The 22,938-nt window shown below is 44.9% G+C and overlaps 2 protein-coding genes and 1 long non-coding RNA gene across 3 annotated transcripts in view; 1 reads left to right on the top strand and 2 right to left on the bottom strand.

The window, feature by feature from the left end:
* The window catches only part of LOC309338414 (fibrinogen-like protein 1), a 67,255-nt gene extending 54,153 nt beyond the window's left edge, over positions 1 to 13,102 (top strand). The window contains exon 10 of the transcript XR_014154888.1: positions 13,082 to 13,102. The gene's annotated coding sequence lies outside the window, so the exon portion shown is untranslated. The remainder of the gene's footprint in view (positions 1 to 13,081) is intronic.
* VPS36 (vacuolar protein sorting 36 homolog) overlaps positions 1 to 21,699 on the bottom strand; it is a 29,107-nt gene extending 7,408 nt beyond the window's left edge. The window contains exons 1-10 of the mRNA XM_081855660.1: positions 21,576 to 21,699; positions 18,558 to 18,626; positions 17,013 to 17,083; positions 16,039 to 16,153; positions 15,559 to 15,648; positions 14,784 to 14,870; positions 8,637 to 8,669; positions 7,575 to 7,652; positions 2,947 to 3,081; positions 710 to 775 (exon numbers count right to left, since the gene is read on the bottom strand). Coding sequence (XP_081711786.1) covers positions 710 to 775; positions 2,947 to 3,081; positions 7,575 to 7,652; positions 8,637 to 8,669; positions 14,784 to 14,870; positions 15,559 to 15,648; positions 16,039 to 16,153; positions 17,013 to 17,083; positions 18,558 to 18,626; positions 21,576 to 21,671 — 840 coding nt within the window. The 5' untranslated portion in view covers positions 21,672 to 21,699. The remainder of the gene's footprint in view (positions 1 to 709; positions 776 to 2,946; positions 3,082 to 7,574; positions 7,653 to 8,636; positions 8,670 to 14,783; positions 14,871 to 15,558; positions 15,649 to 16,038; positions 16,154 to 17,012; positions 17,084 to 18,557; positions 18,627 to 21,575) is intronic.
* The window catches only part of LOC309338498, an 86,534-nt gene that overhangs the window by 41,838 nt on the left and 21,758 nt on the right, over positions 1 to 22,938 (bottom strand). The gene's annotated exons all lie outside the window — the stretch shown is intronic.

Here is a 22,938-nt window from a genome sequence, read left to right as displayed (position 1 = left end):
CTGCAATGCAAGACATCTGTGCAATTCAGAAAGTATTCCTTTTGGCACTTGCTTGCTAGTCAGTCTGCAAGAAATAAAGCTGACAGTACTTCTGGCTCTCATGCAACAGGCTTCAGCTATGTGTATTGCAAAACTTTTAAATCTTCTCTTCCCAATCTGTTTTGCTCACTCACTCCACATATTTTTTTAAATTTATTGACATTCATCTCCATGCCCTCGGAACGTAACTGCGCTTCAGGTATTTTACAAGCCTTCGTTTTATTTCAAAAATACTAAAAACTGTCCAATGCTTCACCATGGAATCTTGGGAACTCAATGCAATGTCCAGTCAACATCCAGATGTTGCGGGAACTCCCATAATCCCTGATCATTAGCCATCCTGGCTAAAGCTGATGGGAGCTGGAGTCCAAGAACATCTGGAAGGTCAAAGGTACGCCCGCCCCCCCGCCTTAATGCCTTCAAGACATCCCCACTTCATTGTTCTGTAGCACATTATTGGATGGAATTTACTCTGGAAAATTATTCTGTCTTGTTAGCACTATTTTTATAATGTTCTTTTAAAGAAAAGGGGAACAGCTAGACACCAAAGGGAAGAAATATTTTTCCATCCCCTACAGAAACAACATTATTTCAGTTTTGGCTACTTGGAGAAGCATTAAGTTGATCAAGCCAACTTTTGAGGAAATGCAACAAGGTCATTGTTCCTCACCTCCAAGCCTCGAGCACGATTCACCAAGCAATAAACCTCTGTGAGTGACATTATTCCTCCCCGCTCCTGTGGACACAATATCAGTTGGTAAGAGAGAACCAATTTAGAACCTCCAGCCTGCTGTCTCTAAGAAAATATGATTGGCTAGTTGACAACATCAACATGCCCAAGCAGAAAACATACAGTGGTACCTCGGGTTACATATGCTTCAGGTTACATTTTAGTGTATTTTTGGTCTCTGTGGAAGCCGCCCAGAGTGGCTGGGGAAACCCAGCCAGATGGGCGGGGTACAAATAATAAATTATTATTATTATTATTATTATTATTATTATTATTATTATTATTATTACATACGCTTCAGGTTACAGACTACGCTAAACCCGAAATAGTGCTTCAGGTTAAGAACTTTGCTTCAGGATGAGAACAGAAATCATGCTCTGGCGGTGCGGCGGCAGCAGGAGGCCCCATTAGCTAAAGTGGTGCTTCAGGTTAAGAACAGTTTCAGGTTAAGTACGGAACTCCGGAACAAATTAAGTACTTAACCCGAGGTACCACTGTATCTGGAAATGCAAATGGCACAGAAGCTGCAGTAAACATAGTCCTGGAAATTTGTCCTGTAGTTTCTAAAAGGTCATCTTCTTTTTCTATTTGACACTGCTCCCATGATTCAAGGGCCTGTTTCATATCTTACTTTCAAACAATAGTTAAGCCAATGTGCACGGAGTGAAAAATCAGAAATGCTTTGCTCCTTCTTGCTGCTGCTGTGCCGCTAAGCCACCGGCACGGCTTGGCATCACATCCAAACCCAGATTTGCGGTTAGCTTTCCCTAAACAAATGATGGATGTTAAGTCAAGAATCTTGGTTACAACTTGTGGTTTGTTTGGAGAAAGCCAAGATAGGAGCCCGGGTTTGGACAAAACCAAATCATGGCTTAGTTCCCAGCAGCATGGTAGAAGGAGGGGAGGAGTGAAGTTCCTGTGATTTTTCACCCTGTGCAACAATGTTCCCCTTTCAACCATAGTTAAGCTTACCATGATTTAAAGTGATGTACAAAGACTGCCAAGGGTGGCGCTGTGGGTTAAACCACAGAGCCTAGGACTTGCCGATCAGAAGGTCGGCAGTTCGATTCCCCGTGACGGGGTGAACTCCCGTTGCTCAGTCCCTGCTCCTGCCAACCTAGCAGTTCAAAAGCACGTCAAAGTGCAAGTAGATAAATAGGTACCGCTCTGGCGGGAAGGAAAACAGCGTTTCTGTGTGCTGCTCTGGTTCGCCAGAAGCGGCTTAGTCATGCTGGCCACATGACCCGGAAGCTGTATGCCGGCTCCCTCGGCCAATAAAGCGAGGTGAGCGCCGCAACCCCAGAGTCAGCCATGACTGGACCTAATGGTCAGGGGTCCCTTAACCTTTACCTTTTTACAAACACCGCCAGTGTAGATCTCCTGTGTACTCGGCAGTGGCAACAGAGGCAAATAATGTAGCTTCTGAGCAATTTCCCAGTTCTCCTTCAATATCCATTATACATCTTTATCACTGGACTGAAAAATTATACTGTGGCACCTATTGTTTAAATCTGCTCACAAAGGAGGATCACCTCTGAAGAAAGTCCACATTTTAAAGAAGCATGTTAGCAATAGTTCTGATCCAACAGAGCATGTACAGAGACATCAGTCCTACTTTTAAAAACCTGAACTCCTGTTGGTCCCCATATGGTAAGGAAATGGGATTGTTTCCATCCCCCATTCCTCCTCTCAAAACAGCTGAGGTGGATTTTTACTTTTAAAAATAAGGCTGTGCATGCACAATCATGTTAGATGAGGCTGAGAAATTGCACGCACAGCACTGATTTATCTCTGCTTCTATGCATTGTCAGCCTCTGTTGCCTGTGGCTCTTACTGCTAAAAAAGTTGTGGAAATTTCAATGTGAAATGCAAGATCTGCTAGTTTGGAATGCTAACTAAAAGAAATGCCAACTTCGTTTTGTGTTGTTTTTAAAACTGTGAGTTGCCTACTAGAGTGCCCTTCTAACACGATCCTATTATTTAATTCCCCAAAGATTTAAAATGTGCTCCTGATTAATCTACTAACTGGACAGAATTAAGGCCTTCGGTCATAATTTTGATCAAGTGTGTTATGGCTACAATCCTATGCCTACATGCTTAGACCAAAGTAAATATGCACAGGAATATAAAATATGCATAGTAAATATGAAATAAATTAAGATTCTCGAGTGCCTTACCTCTAAAGGTGCCTGTAAAATGCCAGCTAATTGCTTTGCCAGTTGCATATGGAAATGTGTTCCGGATCCATGTGTTTCCCTGGTGACGGGATTAGCTATGCCCATGCTCAACAGGTACGATTTAAACCTGATTGTCTGTGGAAATAGGAGAGGGTAGGAGGAATAACAATACGGGTTAAGATGCCATATTCTTTGGAAATGATTGAAGGGAAAGGGAAATTACAGTGGTGCCCCGCAAGACGAATGCCTCGCAAGACGGAAAACTCGCTAGACGAAAGAGTTTTCCGTTTTGGAGGTGCTTCGCAAAACGAATTTCCCTATGGGCTTGCTTCGCAAGACGAAAATGTCTTGCGAGTTCCTGCGGGTTCTTTTTCCTCCCCCCCCCTTTTCTAAGCCGCTAAGCCGCTTATCTGCTTATCCCCTAAGCCGCTAATAGCGCTAATCCGCTAAGCCGTCAATGGGCTTGCTTCGCAAGACGAAAAAACCGCTAGACGAAGAGACTCGCGGAACGGATTCTTTTCGTCTTGCGAGGCACCACTGTACTGAAGGCCACATACAGCATACTATTAGAATGGGAGGTGAAAGATGAAGAGGTAAAATCAGGCACAAGATGTAGGTCACAACATTATGATGGGAGATTGGGGAAAATTATGGAAAACTGATTTAAAATTTACAGACTGTTCCCTGTTGAAGGAGAATTATATGAAGTTGATGTACAGATGGTATATGGCACCAGTGCAGTTAGGGGAAATGTACAAAACTAGATCAAATATATGTTGGAAGTGTAAAAAAAAGGAGGGAACATTTCATCATATGTGGTGGGATTGTAATGTAATTAAAAAAATTTGGGAAATAATATACAATGAATTGAAGAAAATGTTCCATCTAACATTTGTTTAAAAACCTGAAGCATTTTTGTTAGGGATCGTAGGGAAAGACCTGCCAAAAAAGCTGAAAAACATCTTCATGTATGCGACAACGGCTGCAAGAGTCCTGATAGCACAAGGATGGAAGACTGAAGAAATTCCAACAAAAGAATCATGGCAAGAAAAACCGATGGACTATACAGAATTGGCAAAATTGACACATAAGCTACGGGACAAGAATAATTGTGACTTCAAAGATGAATGGGAAGCCTTTACAAAGTATTTGAAGACGCAACAAAATGGGGGGGGGGAATTAAGGATGACATGTTTTTGGATAATATGTTTTGTTTAACTTTTCAATAAAAAAAGACGCCATATTCTTAACAAACAGATGCATCCAAGATAGATGAATGAACGTAGGAAGAGCCTGCTGGTCCAGGCCAGGGCCCCATCCAGCCCAGCGTCCTGTTCTTGTAGGGTCGAATTCAACATAGCGCTACGGCAAACATTCCATCAGAGCAAGGATTTCTCCTTGCGCAGTGGAAGTTTAACTCCCTCTCCCCCCGCCCCGCATGCACCCTAAATCTGTTCTGGGGGTTCTCTCAACCCTCTGGAGCCGATCTGGGATGTGCAAGGCTCACACAAGGTAGAAGGGAGGAGTCCTGTTGCTCAAGCAGAGATGCCTATGGGAAGCAGGTCCAGCAGCAACCCTCCTCTCCTGTAGTTTCCAGCAACTGGTATTTAGAAGCACACAGAACACAGCCAGCAGCCTCATCCTCCACATTTGTCTAATCCTCTTTTAATCAGTATGCGGATGATACCCAGCTCTACCTCTCTTTTAAATCAGAACCAGTGAAGGCGGTGAAGGTCCTGGGTGAGTGTCTGGAGGCGGTTGAAGGATGGATGGCGGCTAACAGATTGAGGTTGAATCCTGACAAGACAGAAGGACTGTTTTTGGGGGACAGGAGGCGGGCAGGTGTGGAGGATTCCCTGGTCCTGAATGGGGTAACTGTGCCCCTGAAGGACCAGGTGCGCAGCCTGGGAGTCATTTTGGACTCACAGCTGTCCATGGAGGCACAGGTCAAATCTGTGTCCAGGGCAGCTGTTTACCAGCTCCATCTGGTACGCAGGCTGAGACCCTACCTGCCCGCGGACTGTCTCGCCAGAGTGCTGCATGCTCTGGTTATCTCCCGCTTGGACTACTGCAATGCACTCTACGTGGGGCTACCTTTGAAGGTGACTCGGAAACTACAACTAATCCAGAATGCGGCAGCTAGACTGGTGACTGGGGGCGGCCGCCGAGACCATATAACACCGGTCTTGAAAGACCTACATTGGCTTCCAGTACGTTTCCGAGCACAATTCAAAGTGTTGGTGCTGACCTTTAAAGCCCTAAACGGCCTCGGCCCAGTATACCTGAAGGAGCGTCTCCACCCCCATCGTTCTGCCCGGACACTGAGGTCCAGCGCCGAGGGCCTTCTGGCGGTTCCCTCATTGCGAGAAGCAAAGCTACAGGGAACCAGGCAGAGGGCCTTCTCGGTAGTGGCGCCCGCCCTGTGAAACGCCCTTCCAGCAGATGTCAAAGCAATAAACAACTACCTGACATTCAGAAGACATCTTAAGGCAGCCCTGTTCAGGGAAGTTTTTAACGTGTGATTTTATTGTATTTTTGGTTTCTATGGAAGCCGCCCAGAGTGGCTGGGGAGGCCCAGCCAGATGGGCAGGGTATAAATATTAAATTATTATTATTATTATTATTATTATTATTATTATTATTATTATAAAACCATCCAGGTTGGTGGCCAGCCATCACTTCCTCCTGTGGGCAGTTTGCCCAACCTGAATCTTTCAACATTCAGCTTCACCAGATGTTCCTAAGTTCCAGTGTTATGAGGGGGGTGGGGGAACTTATCTTTATCCCCTTTCTCTATATCATGCATCATGTTATGCAGTTCAGTCCTGTTTGTGATGGCCTGGGAATCTGATTCAGAGGCTGAACCGGAGGAATCCCAGCCTGCACAGGAGTCCCCGCCTCCAGGGCCGGCTGAGCCGGTGCAGGGCCTTGAATCTGAAGGGCCCGCACCTGTGCCGGATCCTCAGGAGCAGACACCAGATGAATCCACTCTGGCTCCAGAGGTGACTGAGGACCCATTGCCTGCAGGTGCTCCACTCTCAGCCCCATCAGGGGAAGGTGAGGTTGCCTCTGGGTCCGGTAACCCTCCAGCCTCTCCTGAGCTGCAGAGGCTCAGGGCAGAGAGGCGGAGGGAACTAAGTTCCTGCAGGAGGAGTGCTCGCCTTAAGGCCAGGAGACGCGAGTCACCTGTGGGCCAGGACCGCCCTAGGCCTCAGAGGAGATAAAGGCCAGTCAGCCCAGTCCCAGGTAGCGGGAGCAACATCACTGGTAACCTGTTACTGCTGGCCTCCTACCTGCTCTCCTGAGTTCCTGACCACGCCTGACTCCTCGCTTTGGACCTCGCTTCACCCCTGACGGACAACCTCCAGACCCTCGACCTAGGACCGGACTTAGACCATGCCGCAGGGTAACACCCGCCCCCCGGGACCAGCACACTGTTGCTTCTTACTTGCCTTTTCTCTAAACTAAAACAACACCACCACCAAATGCTGCAACCTTTCCTCGTATGGGAGTTGTTTCATTCCCGAGGACGTAAGTTCTAGAAGTACTAGGAAGTTCGTAATGTACTAAAACAGGGAGATAACTGAGGAGTCATAGGTCTGGCCAAAATTATGACCCATCTCCCATCTCCACTCAAGTTCACTCTTAAAATTCCCCAAGGAAAATGGAATGCACCTGTCATACCCCGTGCCCAGCAAAGAACAGGTGCTGTTTTCAGGAGGCCAAGCACAGAAAGGCTTGGGAGTAGGAAATGGCCAGGATTCAGCTTGTAGAGGAAGTGGATGCTGATAGCATTCCCAAAGTAGGAAAGACACTGCCATCACCTTTTCCTCACATATAAAAGACTGCTCTCCTGGAAATCAATCTACCGTATTTTTCGCTCTATAGGACGCGCTTTTTCCCCTCCAGAAATTGAGGGGAAATGTGTGTGCGTCCTATGGAGCGAATGCAGGCTCCTTGGCTTCAGCGATAGCAACGCAAAGCCTCCGAAGCACAGAGGAAGCACTCCCTCCGTGCTCCAAAGGCTTCGCGTTGCTTTCGCTGAAGCCTGGAGAGCGAGAGGCGTCGGTACACACCGACCCCTCTCACTCTCCAGGCTTCAGGGATAGCTCTGCGCAGCCCCTCCGGCAGGGAGAGGCTACACGGGGCTATGGCTTCTTTAGCCTGTACACTGTTCTTTGGGGCTGGGGGGGAAATAAGTTTTTTTTTCTTGATTTCCCCCCCTAAAAACTAGGTGCGCCCTATGGTCCAGTGTGCCCTATGGAGCAAAAAATACGGTACTTGCAAGGAAGACCCTCAGCTAGCTTATCCCCAAGGCAGTTAGGACAGATTTCTCATGAGACTATTCCAAGTTCGGGAAACAGCCAATAAATTAAGCATCAATACCAGCATTATTGGGAGGGAGGGAGAGAAGACTGCAGGTGCATGTGCATGCTCATTTTCAACTATAGGCGAGGTTGTGGGCATGGATGAGGCAAAGCACTGCGGTGAAGTTTCACAGATCACCAGCATTTGTTAGGCCATATTACCAATTCAGAGTTTGGCAGCATTATTTATATTATCATGGCAGCTTAAGTCTGTGTTTCTCAGAGCGCGTTGCCGTCTAGCACATTAAAATATTAACTGACCTCATCTTCCGTGATGTCACCTTGCTTTTCTTTGATCTTGTTAGCAATCGATTTGGACAGTTCCACCATTTCCTTAGCCTATTAAGACACAACAGAGAGACAAGACACAGCTGTTGAAGACAGAACACTTTGCCATCAGCCTCTGATACAGAATCAAGCTTTGAGGGGCTTCCAAGCAGGACATTTGCAGATTTAATCAAGGCCACTTCCAGACTCTGGCTAATTTCAGGTAGGATTCAGTCACAACCTAACCAATTCAGGCCGCACAATTAGATTTGACTGGGTGGTCTTGCACAACAAACACACTTCTGTTGGATTTTCTTGCCATAAGGAAACGCACTGGAACACGTGAAGTAACACTTCCTTTGACAAAACATCCAAACTCTCTGCAAACAAATCAGGAAGAATGCTCAATAAACCGACAGACAGGAAGTATCCCAACTATTAGTTAGGGAAAGGGGGCTTCTGGACTCAGTCCGAGCATTCCTTCTCTCACAAATGTACAGTGGTGCCCCGCAAGACGAACACCTCGCAAGACGGAAAACCCGCTAGACGAAAGGGTTTTCCGTTTTGGAGGCGCTTCGCAAAACGAATTTCCCTATGGGCTTGCTTCGCAAGACGAAATGTCTTGCGAGTTCCTGCGGGTTTTTCCCCCTTTCCCCCCCTTTCCCTAAGCCGCTAAGCCGCTTATCAGCTGATCCGCTAAAAGCCGCTAAACCGCTAATAGTGCTAATTCGCTAAGCCGTCAATGGGCTTGCTTCGCAAGACGAAAAAACCGCTATACGAAGAGCCTCACGGAACAGATTAATTTCGTCTTGCGAGGCACCACTGTATTGATTATCATTAGTGTAAGAAGATTCAGTCACATGATTTGCTATGGGAATGGGATGGAGTCTGAGCCACACACCCCTGCTTCTTACCCACTTAGAAGCGGATCCTTCAGACTCCATCACATGTTATCTGCGACATTCAGCCAGGCATGCTCAACATTCTGCTTACTTGTGGTTCTCTGGAAAGGGCCTAGCCAATTTAAATTCAGAGAGGTAAAAAGTGATACTTTACCTTTTCCATTAGCTTGCTGAGGTCTTCAAAAGCCTGCAATAATCAGACACACACTTGGTAATGTTTTCCTCACTTCTAGAAAGACAGACTCATTGCATCATTGAAATATTTAGTCCACCGCTGCCTTCCCTCCAAAATCAAAGCTCTGAAAATAATTAGTTTCTAGCATTGTAAGACCATGTGCTTTAAAACTGTAATTAAGAAGGTTCTAGTCCTGTGCTTTGTAACCTGAGCAGACTGTTTCTGTATGAATAGCACACTGTGTGTTAAGAGGTCCTCACCTTCCAGATAAGAGGGTGGGGTCATTTTAAGTCCTTGGGTTGGCAGTAAATGACCTTTAATACAGTGGTACCTCGGGATAAGTATTTAATTCGTTCTGGAGGTCCATTCTTAACCTGAAACTGTTCTTAACCTGAAGCACCACTTTAGCTAATAGGGCCTCCCGCTGCCGCCGTGCTGCCGGAGCACGATTTCTGTTCTCATCCTGAAGCAAAGTTCTTAACCCGAGGTACTATTTCTGGGTTAGCGGAGTCTGTAACCTGAAGCGTATGTACAGTGGTGCCTCGCAAGATGAAAAGAATCCGTTCCGCGATTCTCTTCGTCTAGCGGTTTTTTCGTCTTGCGAAGCAAGCCCATTGACGGCTTAGCGAATTAGCGCTATTAGCAGCTTAGCGGCTTTTAGCGGCTTATCGGATCAGCTGATAAGCGGCTTAGCGGCTTAGAAAAAGGGGGGGAGGGAAAAAAAGTCGGAAAAACTCGCAAGACATTTCGTCTTGCGAAGCAAGCCCATAGGGAAATTCGTTTTGCAAAGCGCCTCCAAAACGGAAAACCCTTTCGTCTAGCGGGTTTTCCGTCTTGCGAGGCGTTCGTCTTGCGGGGCACCACTGTAACCTGAAGCGTATATAACCTGAGGTACCACTGTACTCAGATTTCAAAAGCTTGTACTTAGATTTAAATATTCATAGGCAAGGCTAATTTAAAAAGGAAAGGACCACGTATGCCATCTATGAGTTCCCTGAAGAAAAGGCAGGTTAGAAATGTAATAAATAATTACATATGTACACCACCCATATAACTGGAGTTCTCTGGGCAGTTTGGAGACCATTAAAAATACAATATGAAACAACATAATAAACAACACTAAAACTAATTGGGGGGAAATCAAAACAGCTAAAGCCAACACAAATATTTTATTGCAAACAATTTAAAACCATGAACTGCAAACATAAACCTGACATCTCATCAAAATCTGGAAGCATTTAACAAGACATTATTGCATGCAACATTGCCTCCCCAATTATTTACCATTACTATTCTAACCTAATGGAAATGATCAAACTATAACTTCTTATGCACGTTGTCAGTAACATGCAGAAAAACAAGCCAGCAAAGAGAGAAAAACTGATCTAGATAAATAAAGGGCATGCTGTAAATAATTCTTCCCCTGTCTAATTGATTCACGCCCAAGTACAAAGGAGAATGTGCACACACCTAACAGGAATTTCCTCAGAAAAACAAAGAACTAAGGGAATGAATTTTTATCAGCAGCAACCAGCAGGTACAGGAAATCCATTCTGCAATGCAGGGCACAGGTTCTGAAATAAACTGATTGATAAGTGCAAAGCAGATTTCCCTATGTTTTTAACATCCACCATTTGATTTCTTTTATCCTCTGATAAACAGAGTGGAAGAGAACAACACGGGGGCACAGAAAATCGCCTCATACTGAGTCAGAACATTGGTCTATCTAGTTTAGTATTGTCTACCCTGACAGGCAAACTCTTCTGGATTTCAAACAGGGCTGTCTCTCAGCCCTACTGGCAGCTGCAGGTTATTGAACCTAGAATCTTCTTCATATACAAGGCAGATTCTCTACTGGTGGCATAAGAAAATTGGCTGCTTCGGCTGCAAACAGTAGTCTCATGGCTCTTCCTCCACCAGCCCTCCCTGATACCACACAGTTAAAGAGAACATGCCGCAAAATGGAAGAGTAATGAAATCCCCTCTATACAAGACTGGATCCAAAAGCTGACAGAATATGCTGAATTAGATGGTTTATCAGAAAAAATAAAGAATAAATCAAAACAGGAATTTGTTTCAAAATGGGAGGTTTTCAAAGAATATCTGAAAAATAAATATAGCAGTTTAAATTTTGTTGCAGCATTCGAGGAACTTCAGTAATAGTTGCAAGGTAGATATAAGAAATTAGATTTATTGAGAATAAGTTTAATTATGATAAAAGTGTGTATTGGCAATAAGTAATATGAAATTGAAATATGGAATAGTTTAGTGTTAAGACCAATAGATGTTTTATTGTTTGCTAAGAAAATTATGTGTCTATGGTTATTCTTGTGTGTAATTTGGTATTTGTGGTTTTTTTCTTTTTTCTTGTTGTATCAATAAAAAACTTTATTTAAAAAAAGAGAGAACATGCCGCATGTCTGCTTAGAGACCTTTGAAATATTAATCAATATAGAAATGCTTGGAAATAAATAGAATCATAGAATAAATAGTCATTGTGCTGTAAGATGACCCTTTCCCAATCTACTTCATGGGATGAAGTGTAGCGGGAAGGAGGTGGAAAATGAACAGCAACAAACCATCTTATAATGCAACCTCTTTTACTACATGGGGAGGGAAGACCAGCAGGAAACAAGGGGCTCCTATATTGTTCAGCTCCACCCTAAATTTGTATGTGCCTGTTGTAAAAAGAGGAGAGTTAAGTAAATCCTTATAAAAACGACAGAGATCAATTTGTTGCAGTAAACAATAAGGAGTGACAATGATGTGGGTATAATCTTCTTGTTCTGAAAACAAGGAAATTCTACCACCAGAAACAAAAATCACAATAGCCAGAAGTGATAAACAAAAACAAGCTGTTACAAATACCAGGAAGCAAATTATTAGGAAAGATAAAACCTCATGTTTATAGAATTCCCAGTCCCCCTTCTTCCTTCTGCCCCTTGCCACTAGCTAGGCTGCGTTCATATGGCCTTAAACGGCTCTTTGTTTTTCTAACCCTTAGAAAATGCTTTTGGGTCTCTTCGGACAATTGGGAAAGCCTGCATTTTTTCTCTGTGTACAACGTTTTGAGTCAGCCAAGCCTGATCCAGTGATACCATGGCCATAGCTGTCAAGTGTCCCTTATTTGAAGGGACAGTCCCTTATTCCAGCACCATGTCCCTCTGCTGTCCCTTAAATGTCCCTTAAATGATGTCCCTTAAATTTCAAAAGAAGCAGCTCCTCTCCCTCCCTCTCTGCCGGCCAGGGAGGAGGGAGGCTCCAACTGTGCTGCTTGGCTGTGTTGCTCACCCAATAAGAAGTCTAAGAACGACTGGGGGGTGGAGCTTTCATGCCTTGTGTGTGGCTAGTTAATGCAAGCTGAGGGGGTTTTTGAATGCTGGACGCCATTTTGTTGCACGTGCTGCTGCAAACTTTGCAGTGCAAAACCAGGCCGGGGAGCCATCTTAAGTTGAGGCTGTATAGGCCTTGTGGTGCATGTGATTCAGATTCTATTCAGTTGAACCTCTGGTTACAAAGTTGGTAGGACAGTGTTCTCGAAGCTACCAGCATGAGTTTGACAGGAAGACTGGAGTCCCTGGAACAGGTGAGGCTGCAGGTCCCTTATTTTAGCTGCTGGTCCCTTATTTTCAAGGCTGCTGGTCCCTTATTTTCAAATCTGTAAGTTGACAGCTATGACCATGGCAATACCTTTGTCCAAAGCAATGGAGGAGGAAAGGATTGCTATATAGCAGGCATAGGCAAACTCGGCCATCCAGATGTTTTGGGACTACAACTCCCATCATCCCTAGCTAACAGGACCAGTGGTCAGGGAAGATGGGAATTGTAGTTTCAAAACATCTGGACGGCTGAGTTTGCCTATGCCTGCTATATAGGTTTGACTCTTTATAAAAATTAACACTGGAAATATGCCCTGCGATGCTGAGGCTGGAAGGCACAAAACTCAAGGAGCAAAGCAGCAAGACAGTGCAGATTTCTAAAACACTGGGTCCCCGGACGTTTGACGGTCTATTGATCCCTGTGCCACCACTGTGCTCGCTTTCCCGCTGCCACCAACCCGTTACTCTCGGGTACACACTGAGTCCAGACAGTTGTTAAAATTAAACCAAATAAACAAGTTTATTTTATAAGCATTAACAAGTTTATGGTTTCTCAGATAATATTCTTGTCAATTTCTTAACCTTAGTTTCTTTACCAGCCTATACCTTCCTAATACCTTCTGACTGATTATCTCAACTGTTTGACTGACTCCTCTTAACAGATTCTCTCACATCAGACTAGCCCAACCCACAGACTTTATGTGCAAAGGCACAATGTGATTTGTGACACGTTAGTGTGCCGGCCGCAGCGTGTAGGTGTGTTGCACAAACGCTCCTTTGCACTCCTTCTGGGGCTGGAAAGGGATTAGTAAAACTAAATTACAGTGGTACCTCAGGTTACATACGCTTCAGGTTACAGACTCCGCTAACCCAGAAATAGTACCTCGGGTTAAGAACTTTGCTTCAGGATGAGAACAGAAATCGTGCTCTGGCAGAGCGGCAGCAGCAGGAGGCCCCATTAGCTAAAGTGGTGCTTCAGGTTAAGAACAGTTTCAGGTTAAGAACGGACCTCCGGAACGAATTAAGTACTTAACCCAAGGTACCACTGTACTGTGTTGTGAAATGATGAATGTCTATAAAGTGTGTCGACCAACATGAAAAGTTTGGAAAGCTCTGCTCTAAAATACAGAACATTTTAAAGTGGTGTGAAAGACACACAGTTACACCACAGGCATATGTGACGCTTATACAGGCATGTTACACGCAGCTCTCACTACTGAAACTGATGCACCGGCTAGAGAAAGAGTGGCATTTTTGATTACCGTATTTTTTGCTCTATAAGACTCACTTTTTCCCTCCTAAAAAGTAAGGGGAAATGTGTGTGCGTCTTATGGAGCGAATGCAGGCTGCGCTGCTATCCCAGAAGCCAGAACAGCAAGAGGGATTGCTGCTTTCACTGCGCAGCGATCCCTCTTGCTGTTCTGGCTTCTGAGATTCAGAATATTTTTTTTCTTGTTTTCCTCCTCCAAAAACTAGGTGCGTCTTGTGGTCTGGTGCATCTTATAGAGCAAAAAATTCGGTGCTTGACCATATAATTTCTATACCGCTTAATTTATTAAAACTATCTCTAAGCAGCACACAGAAAACTGAAGCAACAACAGACAACTTAAACTAACTTTCCCAAATAACAAATTACAGTGGTGCCTCGCAAGACGAAATTAATCCGTTCCGTGAGGCTCTTTGTATAGCGGTTTTTTCGTCTCGCGAAGCAAGCCCATTGACAGCTTAGCGGATTAGCGCTATTAGCGGTTTAGCGGCTTTTAGCGGATCAGCTGATAAGCGGCTTAGGGCTTAGGAAAAGGGGGGGGAGAGGGAAAAAACCCCGCAGGAACTCGCAAGACATTTTCGTCTTGCGAAGCAAGCCCATAGGGAAATTCGTTTTGCGAAGCGCCTCCAAAACGGAAAACCCTTTTGTCTAGCGGGTTTTCCGTCTTGCGAGGCGTTCGTCTTGCGGGGCACCACTGTACGCTATGCAAGCACTGGAGGAAAATAATCTTTCCACAAAAGAAGCATTCAATTCATGATAAGAAACCTATACAGTGGTACCTCAGGTTACATATGCTTCAGGTTACATACGCTTCAGGTTACAGACTCCGCTAACCCAGAAATAGTGCTTCAGGTTAAGAACTTTGCTTCAGGATGAGAACAGAAATCGGGCTCCGGCGACGCAGCGGCAGCAGGAGGCCCCATTAGCTAAAGTGGTGCTTCAGGTTAAGAACAGTTTCAGGTTAAGAGCGGACCTCCGGAACGAATTAAGTACTTAACCTGAGGTACCACTGTATCTTGTGCAACAGCTGCGTAAAAAGTGAAATAACTGCATTTGTAGAGGGGGGATACATCCTTTGCAAAAACCCGTAAGCACCGGTCCTATTTAAAAATTATATATATATTTAAATATATAACACATCTGGCTCCCAAACACAATGACTGTGATCCAAATATATTTACAGACTCTCCCTATCAGCAGCTTCCAACGACTCAAAGAGTTACCAAAAAAATCTGCACATGAAATTCCAATATTACTCACCTCGGAAATGTTCTTATCCATCTCTTTTCTTCTTTCTTCTAATTTTCTCTCAATACCTACAATTCCTGCAGCTCTTATTCTCCCTGTCTGAAAAAAAATACACCAAAAAAAAAAAGGGTTATGAAGTGCTTAGAGTTCCCTCCTTTTGGACACAAGTAAAGTCTGTGCCTGCCTTATAACATCTGTGAGATCAGGGACATGGGGTGTATTTAGAAACAACCAGGGGCTCCATCCAGAGGGGTGCAAGGCCCCCCCCCAAAAAAAATTTCAAGGAGGGGTCAGGCCCCCTAAATATTCTGTGGCCTGAGACGGGCCGTCGGGTCCCACATTTAGTGCTATGTCTAAATGCAACTACAGTGGTACCTCGGGTTACATACGCTTCAGGTTACATATGCTGCAGGTTACATACGCTTCAGGTTACAGACTCCGCTAACCCAGAAATATTACCTCGGGTTAAGAACTTTGCTTCAGGATGAGAACAGAAATCGTGCTCCAGCGGCGCGGCAGCAGCAGGAGGCCCCATTAGATAAAGTGGTGCTTCAGGTTAAGAACGGACCTCCGGAACGAATTAAGTACTTAACCCGAGGTACCACTGTATATAATCAGCTTCATGTTTTCAAATTACATTACCTGTCAAAAATAGCCAATTTCAATTAACATTGTGGGGTGTGGGGGAGAGTGTTACATAATAAAACAGCTGCGTAAAGCAAAAAGGATACTTATTGAAATGCTTATTTGAAAGCAGAGGGCCAATAATCAGAAACTGCATAAACACCTGCGAGCCTCTGGTAACATCAATGGTCTGAGAAGCTGGCATGTTCTCCCACCTCCGCTGAGTCATTTCTTCCGATAGCCTTCTGTAGAACTGTGCAGAGGTTTAAAAAAAGAAAGGAGGAAAGGAGGGAGGTTAATTCCAAGGATGCACTGAAATTGATTTGAATATATTTAGTATTTTCTAAATAAAAGCAATTTTATAAAAGTAATTTCTCAAAGCTACAGACTGAGTTTCACTGCATCACTTATCTTTACAGATCTCAAAAGTTTAGCAGTCCATACCAGCATGTTACAAGCAAGACACAATAGTAATAAACAGTAATACCCATATAATGATTTAATTTTTTTACCCATTTAAGTCTTGCATAAATTTCATTTTAACCATGCTGAGAGTTCCCAGGCTTTATCTTTACACAAATGAAATTTATAAAACCCATCCCAATATCACCTCACCCCCATCAGGCTGAAAATACATATATACCTCAATTTGTCCATGTTCTTTGAAAGAAAGTTTGATATATGAGTATTTACTACTCTGGAAAGGGCCAGGCTCCTTGTTGGAAGGTATGGGATGAAGATGAACCACTATTTTCGCACTGAAGAGATGGGAAGAGGAAGAGAGAAAATCTTTATGTCCCCTGTAGTTATAAAAAAGCAAGGCCGGTTCCTAAATATTAACAAATGTAGATTTTTAAAGTTTTATATAGTCTTTTATCACAGGCTAAAAATATAGCTGGTGGAATGTAATATACAGTGGTACCTCGCAAGACGGAAAAAGGCGCAAGATGAAAGAGTTTTCCCTTTTTGGAGTCGTTCCGCAAGACGAATTTCCCTATGGGCTTGCTTCGCAAGACGAAACGTCTTGTGAGTTCTTGCGAGTTTTCCTTTTTCTTAAAGCCGCTAAGCCGTTAATAGCCGCTAAGCCGCTAATAGCCGTGCTTCGCAAGACGAAAAAACCGCAAGACGAAGAGACTCGCGGAACGGATTAATTTTTTTGTTTTTTTGTCTTGCGAAGCACGGCTATTAGCGGCTTAGCGGCTATTAGCGGCTTAGTGGCTATTAACGGCTTAGCGGCTTTAAGAAAAAGGAAACAAACTCACAAGAACTCGCAAGACGTTTCGTCTTGCGAAGCAAGCCCATAGGGAAATTCGTCTTGCAGAACGACTCAAAAAATGGAAAACTCTTTTGTCTTGCGCGTTTTTCGTCTTGCGAGTCATTCGTCTTGCGAGGTACCACTGTATATGACTTTCCATAGGCATCTGAAGGCAGCCCTGTATTCCACAGGGAGGGCGCCACTGCTGAAAACCCCACTCATCCTTGAATAAGGTTCTGAAAAAGGGAAATAAGGATGCATTATGGATTGGATATCCATGTGAAATACTGAATATTCCAAATAACCCAGGGAAGCGACTGTCCCCCAACATAACAGATTTTGCTACAAACTCACAGTACTACCTTTTTCCTATCCCGGCTGCTTGTTCTTCAATGAAGATAATTTGGGAAAGAGGAATAGCCATACAACATTCCTAAAAGCAGCAATAGAGAGAATAAAAACAAAGACATTTTAATTGAATCTTGTTCTTATTTTAAGACTGTGGAATCACGGCATTGTTTTTGCACTAAGTTCTGCACTAAAGCATTTCATGTGCAGAATTCTTGCCATTCTAGACCATGTTTGCTACTCATACACAGGTGTGTGGAGAAAAAAGCTCCCCTGGATATGAAATAACAACAGCAACACATTGCTCAAAATAACCCATTCTTTTTGCCTAAGCTATCCTGCAAATATAAACTGCTTTTTACTGTTTTTGGTGCTGTAACTGCAAACATTTTGGGCTTATTAACATCTCCGGTTTAAATCTCTGTACCTCAGATTACATCGATCTATTTTATTTCATCATTTCCAAAGTTGTAATCCTCCTGAATTTTTATTCTTGAAACTAATTGTTTAATTAGCAAAGAATAAAATTAATCTATGGGACACGGGTGGCGCTGTGGGTTAAACCACTGAGCCTAGGAATTGCCGATCAGAAGGTCGGCGGTTCAAATCCCTGCGACAGGGTGAGCTCCCGTTGCTCGGTCCCTGCTCCTGCCAACCTCGCAGTTCGAAAGCATGTCAGAGTGCAAGTAGATAAATAGGTACTGCTGTGGCGGGAAGGTAAACGGCATTTCCGTGCGCTGCTCTGGTTCGCCAGAAGCGGCTTAGTCATGCTGGCCACATGACCCGGAAGCTATACGCCGGCTCTCTTGGCCAATAAAGCGAGATGAGCGCCGCAACCCCAGAGTCGGTCACGACTGGACCTAATGGTCAGGGGTCCCTTTACCTTTACCTAAAATTAATCTATGGCCTTTTAAACGGAGGGGTTTTTGTTTTTGTTTGAATTAATAATAGTTATAGTAGTAGGAGATTGGCTAAAGACAATAAAACCCTGTGAAGAGGCAAGGCTGCTAACTCACAATTCTCTAAATCATGTCCCACACACCTAACCAGTCACATGCTGAAAACAATAATAAACCTCCCCTTGGGCTTGCACACACACCAAACCCTCCCTTCTCCTTTAGAGAGGCTGCAAGGAGATCAGAAATTTTCGCTTTCATTTTTGATTAATCAGAATGCAGCATGTTGTCTAAACCCTAAATTGGGTTCCTTTACATGTAATGCCAGGTCAAATTATGGTTTAGCATGGGCAGGCATGTGTGTTGGTTCACATTTAGTAATAGCAGCCACTTTGCTCACCCCCAGGTTCTGCTGCAGAGACAGCAAAGGGAATATAGCCAAGGTTTGGGCTTAGCACTATGTCTGAGCCCAGACTTGTGCTATGTCTTGCTCCAAAACATACCACAGGCCATAACCAGGGTGTGTTCCAAGGTGTGTTCTTACGGCACATGGTTTGTTTAGGGGAGACAGTTTGCTCACACAACCATCACAGGCAAATTAACTTTACTGTTCTTTTGCATATTATATGGAAATTATAGACATACCAGAGTGCTGAAACTTACATGATTTTTCTGATCTCTCCAGATCAATCTGTGCGTACTCAGAAGCAATATGCCCGTATCAAACTTTACCTGGGTAAGGAAGATATATTTCAGTTCATCTATGTCTCATCCAGTTTTTGCCCAATACATAATTTAAAAATCATGCAGAGTATTTGCTGGATACTACTAAACACCCTGAGTGAGCAGGGCATCTGTTCTTACAGCGGGGCTTCTCCCTCTACTCCCCCCTCAAATCTGGAGGGCTGGATGAACTTCTAGAGCAGTTTTGGTGGGCACACAGGGAGAGATAAATTTTCCAAGTGTTCTTATGCTAAACCAAGGAATACAGGAAAATGCCTTATACCATGTCAGCACTGACTGGCAGCTCTTCAGGGGCTACCAGCAGATATCAGGGATCAGGCTTAGAGCCTTCTGTATGCCATGCAGACTGCTCTACCACTGAACGCATGGCCCTTCTCCATTTGAAATTTCAATTGCTTTTGCTTCAGCTCCTTCTAGATTCTGAAGGGAGGCAGAACTGGTTGAACAACAGATTCATGAGTGCTTCCCCCTTTGAAATCTTTAAATTCAGGTCCCTATCTATAATCTGTCACTTCCTGTAGCAAAATGAGAGGTGCTTCTTTTGACTTTTAAGATGGAATTCCAGTACTATTTCCCAGGAATACCAGACAGCAAAGACTGGTATGAATTAGAATGAAGTAGCTTCAATGTATATGAACCACAGATACTGTGAAATCTATAATAAAATGAGGCAAACTTTTTGTAGATTAGAGCAGGCTTGTTGGTGCAGTTGTTACACTTGCAGTTTGTGGTGATGAAACCTTGTGCACTGGCATTGCTCCTTAGGACCCTCGTACTTACGGGACCGCCTCTCCTCGTATGTCCCACAGAGGAACTCACGGTCTGCAAATAATAACATCCTCAAGGTCCCAGGCCACAGAGAGGTTAGGCTGGCCTCAACTAGAGCCAGGGCTTTTTTCGGCTGTGGCTCCAATCTGGTGGAACGCTCTGTCACAAGAGACTAGGGCCCTGCGGGGCCTGCAAGACGGAGCTGTTCTGCCAGGCCTTTGGTCGGGGTTCAGTCTGACTCCCTCTCCCCTTTCAGAAGAACTTGCATGAAAGTAGCATCCCAATTTTTCTCACAGGCCCATCTAAGTTCAGCACAAACAGTTGGGCCTGGTGAGCATTTAAGGTCCCCAACCCTAATCTGCGGGTTGCCATCTGATTGGATTTTATTCTGATCCTGATCTGGTTTGAGGATGTATTTTAATTGATTGTCTGATTTTATGTTAATGTGTTATACAGTGGTGCCTCGCAAGACGAAAATAATCCGTTCCGCGAGTTTCTTCGTCTTGCGGTTTTTTCGTCTTGCGAAGCATCCCTATTAGCGGCTTAGAACTATTAGCGGCTTAGAAAAAAGGGGGGGGGAGGGAAAAAACTCGCAAGACTAGCAAGACGTTTTCGTCTTGTGAAGCAAGCCCATAGGGAAATTCGTCTTGCCAAGCGCCTCGAGAAACGGAAAACCCTTTCGTCTAGAGGGTTTTTCGTCTTGCGAGGCATTCGTCTTGCGGGGCACCACTGTACATTTGATGTTAGCCGCTCTGAGTCCGGCTTCGGCTGGGGAGGGCGGGATATAAATTATTATTATTATTATTATTATTATTATTATTATTATTAAGTCAATTGACTAAGCTTTCTCTAAACCAGAGATGCAAACTGCCCTGGGGAAAGGAACAGGAGAATGAGGCAGGCATGAAAGGACGACCTCACAACCTGCTCCAAACAGGGCTATCTACTATCAACTGCACTATGCAAAGGATCTCAATGACTTGCTTTGCTCTGACACTGTTTCAGTGTGATTTTCTTCATTTATTCTGATTTCAAAGGTGGGATGCTATTACAGCGTAATAATAAAGGAAAAAAACTCCACATGTGATCTGTGTATGAAGGCTACAGAAAAATCCAGATATTTTAGCAAGCCTAACCTACTTAAGATGCAGGCATGAAAAGATGTTGTATTGATAACCTCCCATTCAAAAACAAAGCTGGAATGCAGAGGAAGATGCTGAAATGAGGACTTTAATGGGAGAACCACAATCCGCACCCTTCTTGCAACAAATTCACTACCTTGCTTGATGCTTCCCGATACTACAAAGCTCCATTCAATCCAAAACTATACTTCTGACTAATTGGAAATAGCTTGCAGATATTTGATAGGCTTAGGATTTTAGATAAGTTAAGTGGTGAATTAATATGTTTAATTTCAAAATGAAAAGATTCAAGGATGTTAAGGTTTAAGTTACATTTATAAGAACTATGATTTGGAAAACCGTTAAAAGGATATGCATTGAAATTCAACCAAGGGGAAGCGAGGAAGTCACTTAACAATGTTAATAAGTGTAATTTTAATAAGGTTATGATTTATGTTTGTTTACTTGTTTGTCTAGAATTTTGTGAAAATCAATAATTTTTTTGGGAAGAAAACAAAACTATACTTCTGGACACCTTGCCTAGGGATGATCTACAGTTCCAATACCTGCGACAGGTAAGAGAAATCAGCTGAAGCCCCACGCAATGCTGTTGGAGGTATTTCATTTCACAGTGCCTGGCAAAATACTCCCTCCTGCAGGTAGAAAACGGAGCGGAGAGGGGCAGCAGCAGCAGCAGCAGCCGCCTATCTTCCCCTTGACACCCTAGCTTTCTAGATGCAGAGCGCCTCCCCTCAATTTTCTGCGGGAGGTTTTTTTCCTTTTTAAAAATCCTCCTCGGGGCAATAAGGACCTCTAAAGCAGTGTTTCCCAACCTTGGGTCTCCAGCTGTTTTTGGACTACAACTCCCATCATGCCTTGCTAGCAAGACCAATGGTCAGGGATGATGGGAGTTGTAGTCCAACAGCAGCTGGAGACCCAAGGTTGGGAAACACTGCTCTAAAGGAGGAAGGCTCTGCCTGCTTCCTCCAGCCTTGCCTGCCTAGCCCAGGCCCGCTTGCCCCGCGCCCCGGCCGAGAGCTCCCCCGACCTTCTCCTCGCCGTCGTAGAGGCGGACGCCGCGCTGCTGCGTCACCAGGTTCTCGTGGATCTCCAGGAGGCCGGTGGTCCAGCCGAAGCGGTCCATGGCGCTTATAGGCCAAGGCCGGCCTCCCTCGGCAGGCAGGCAGCGGGATAGGCGGAGCCGCTCTCTGGCACCGCCCCGTTTCGGAAGGGGAGCGCGAGACGGGGAAATGGGCGAACCAGCGACGAGGAGGCCGCCTTGAGGAGGAGGAGGAGGAGGAGGAGGAGGAGGAGAGGGAACGGCGCATGCGCACGCGCACGCGCACCCCGCCTCCACCATCAATCAAAAGTATTCGCCTTCTCGCGCACGCGCACTCCGCCGCCACATCAATCAAAAGTATTCGCCTTCTCGCGCACGCGCACTCCGCCTCCACCATCAATCAAAAGTATTCGCCTTCTCGCGCACGCGCACTCCGCCTCCACCGTCAATCAAAAGTAGTCGCCTTCTCGCGCACGCGCACTCCGCCTCCACCGTCAATCAAAAGTATTCGCCTTCTCGCGCACGCGCACTCCGCCGCCACATCAATCAAAAGTATTCGCCTTCTCGTGCACGCGCACTCCGCCTCCACCGTCAATCAAAAGTATTCGCCTTCTCGCGCACGCGCACTCCGCCTCCACCGTCAATCAAAAATATTCGCCTTATCGCGCACGCGCACTCCGCCTCCACCGTCAATCAAAAGTATTCGCCTTCTCGCGCACGCGCACTCCGCCTCCACCATCAATCAAAAATATTCGCCTTATCGCGCACGCGCACTCCGCCTCCACCATCAATCAAAAGTATTCGCCTTCTCGCGCACGCGCACTCCGCCTCCACCTTCAATCAAAAATATTCGCCTTCTCGCGCACGCGCACTCCGCCTCCACCATCAATCAAAAGTATTCGCCTTCTCGCGCACGCGCACTCCGCCTCCACCGTCAATCAAAAATATTCGCCTTATCGCGCACGCGCACTCCGCCTCCACCGTCAATCAAAAGTATTCGCCTTCTCGCGCACGCGCACTCCGCCTCCACCATCAATCAAAAATATTCGCCTTATCGCGCACGCGCACTCCGCCTCCACCGTCAATCAAAAGTATTCGCCTTCTCGCGCACGCGCACTCCGCCTCCACCTTCAATCAAAAGTATTCGCCTTATCGCGCACGCGCACTCCGCCTCCACCATCAATCAAAAGTATTCGCCTTCTCCCAGCCCCTTGACTAATTAAACAATCTATAACCTATTAAACTGGGTGGGTGGGTTACGTTTGCTTTTGCTCTTGTTTTATTATGTATTTTGTGTTTTCAGAGACTGTATTATTCCATTATGATCCATGTTATACAAATGTGATAAACA

Source organism: Podarcis erhardii, assembly GCF_964252035.2.
Source record: "Podarcis erhardii genome assembly, chromosome: 3".
NCBI lineage: Eukaryota > Metazoa > Chordata > Lepidosauria > Squamata > Lacertidae > Podarcis > Podarcis erhardii.
The sequence above is the reverse complement of the archived record's forward strand: the minus strand, read 5'-3'. Positions and strand labels throughout refer to the sequence as shown.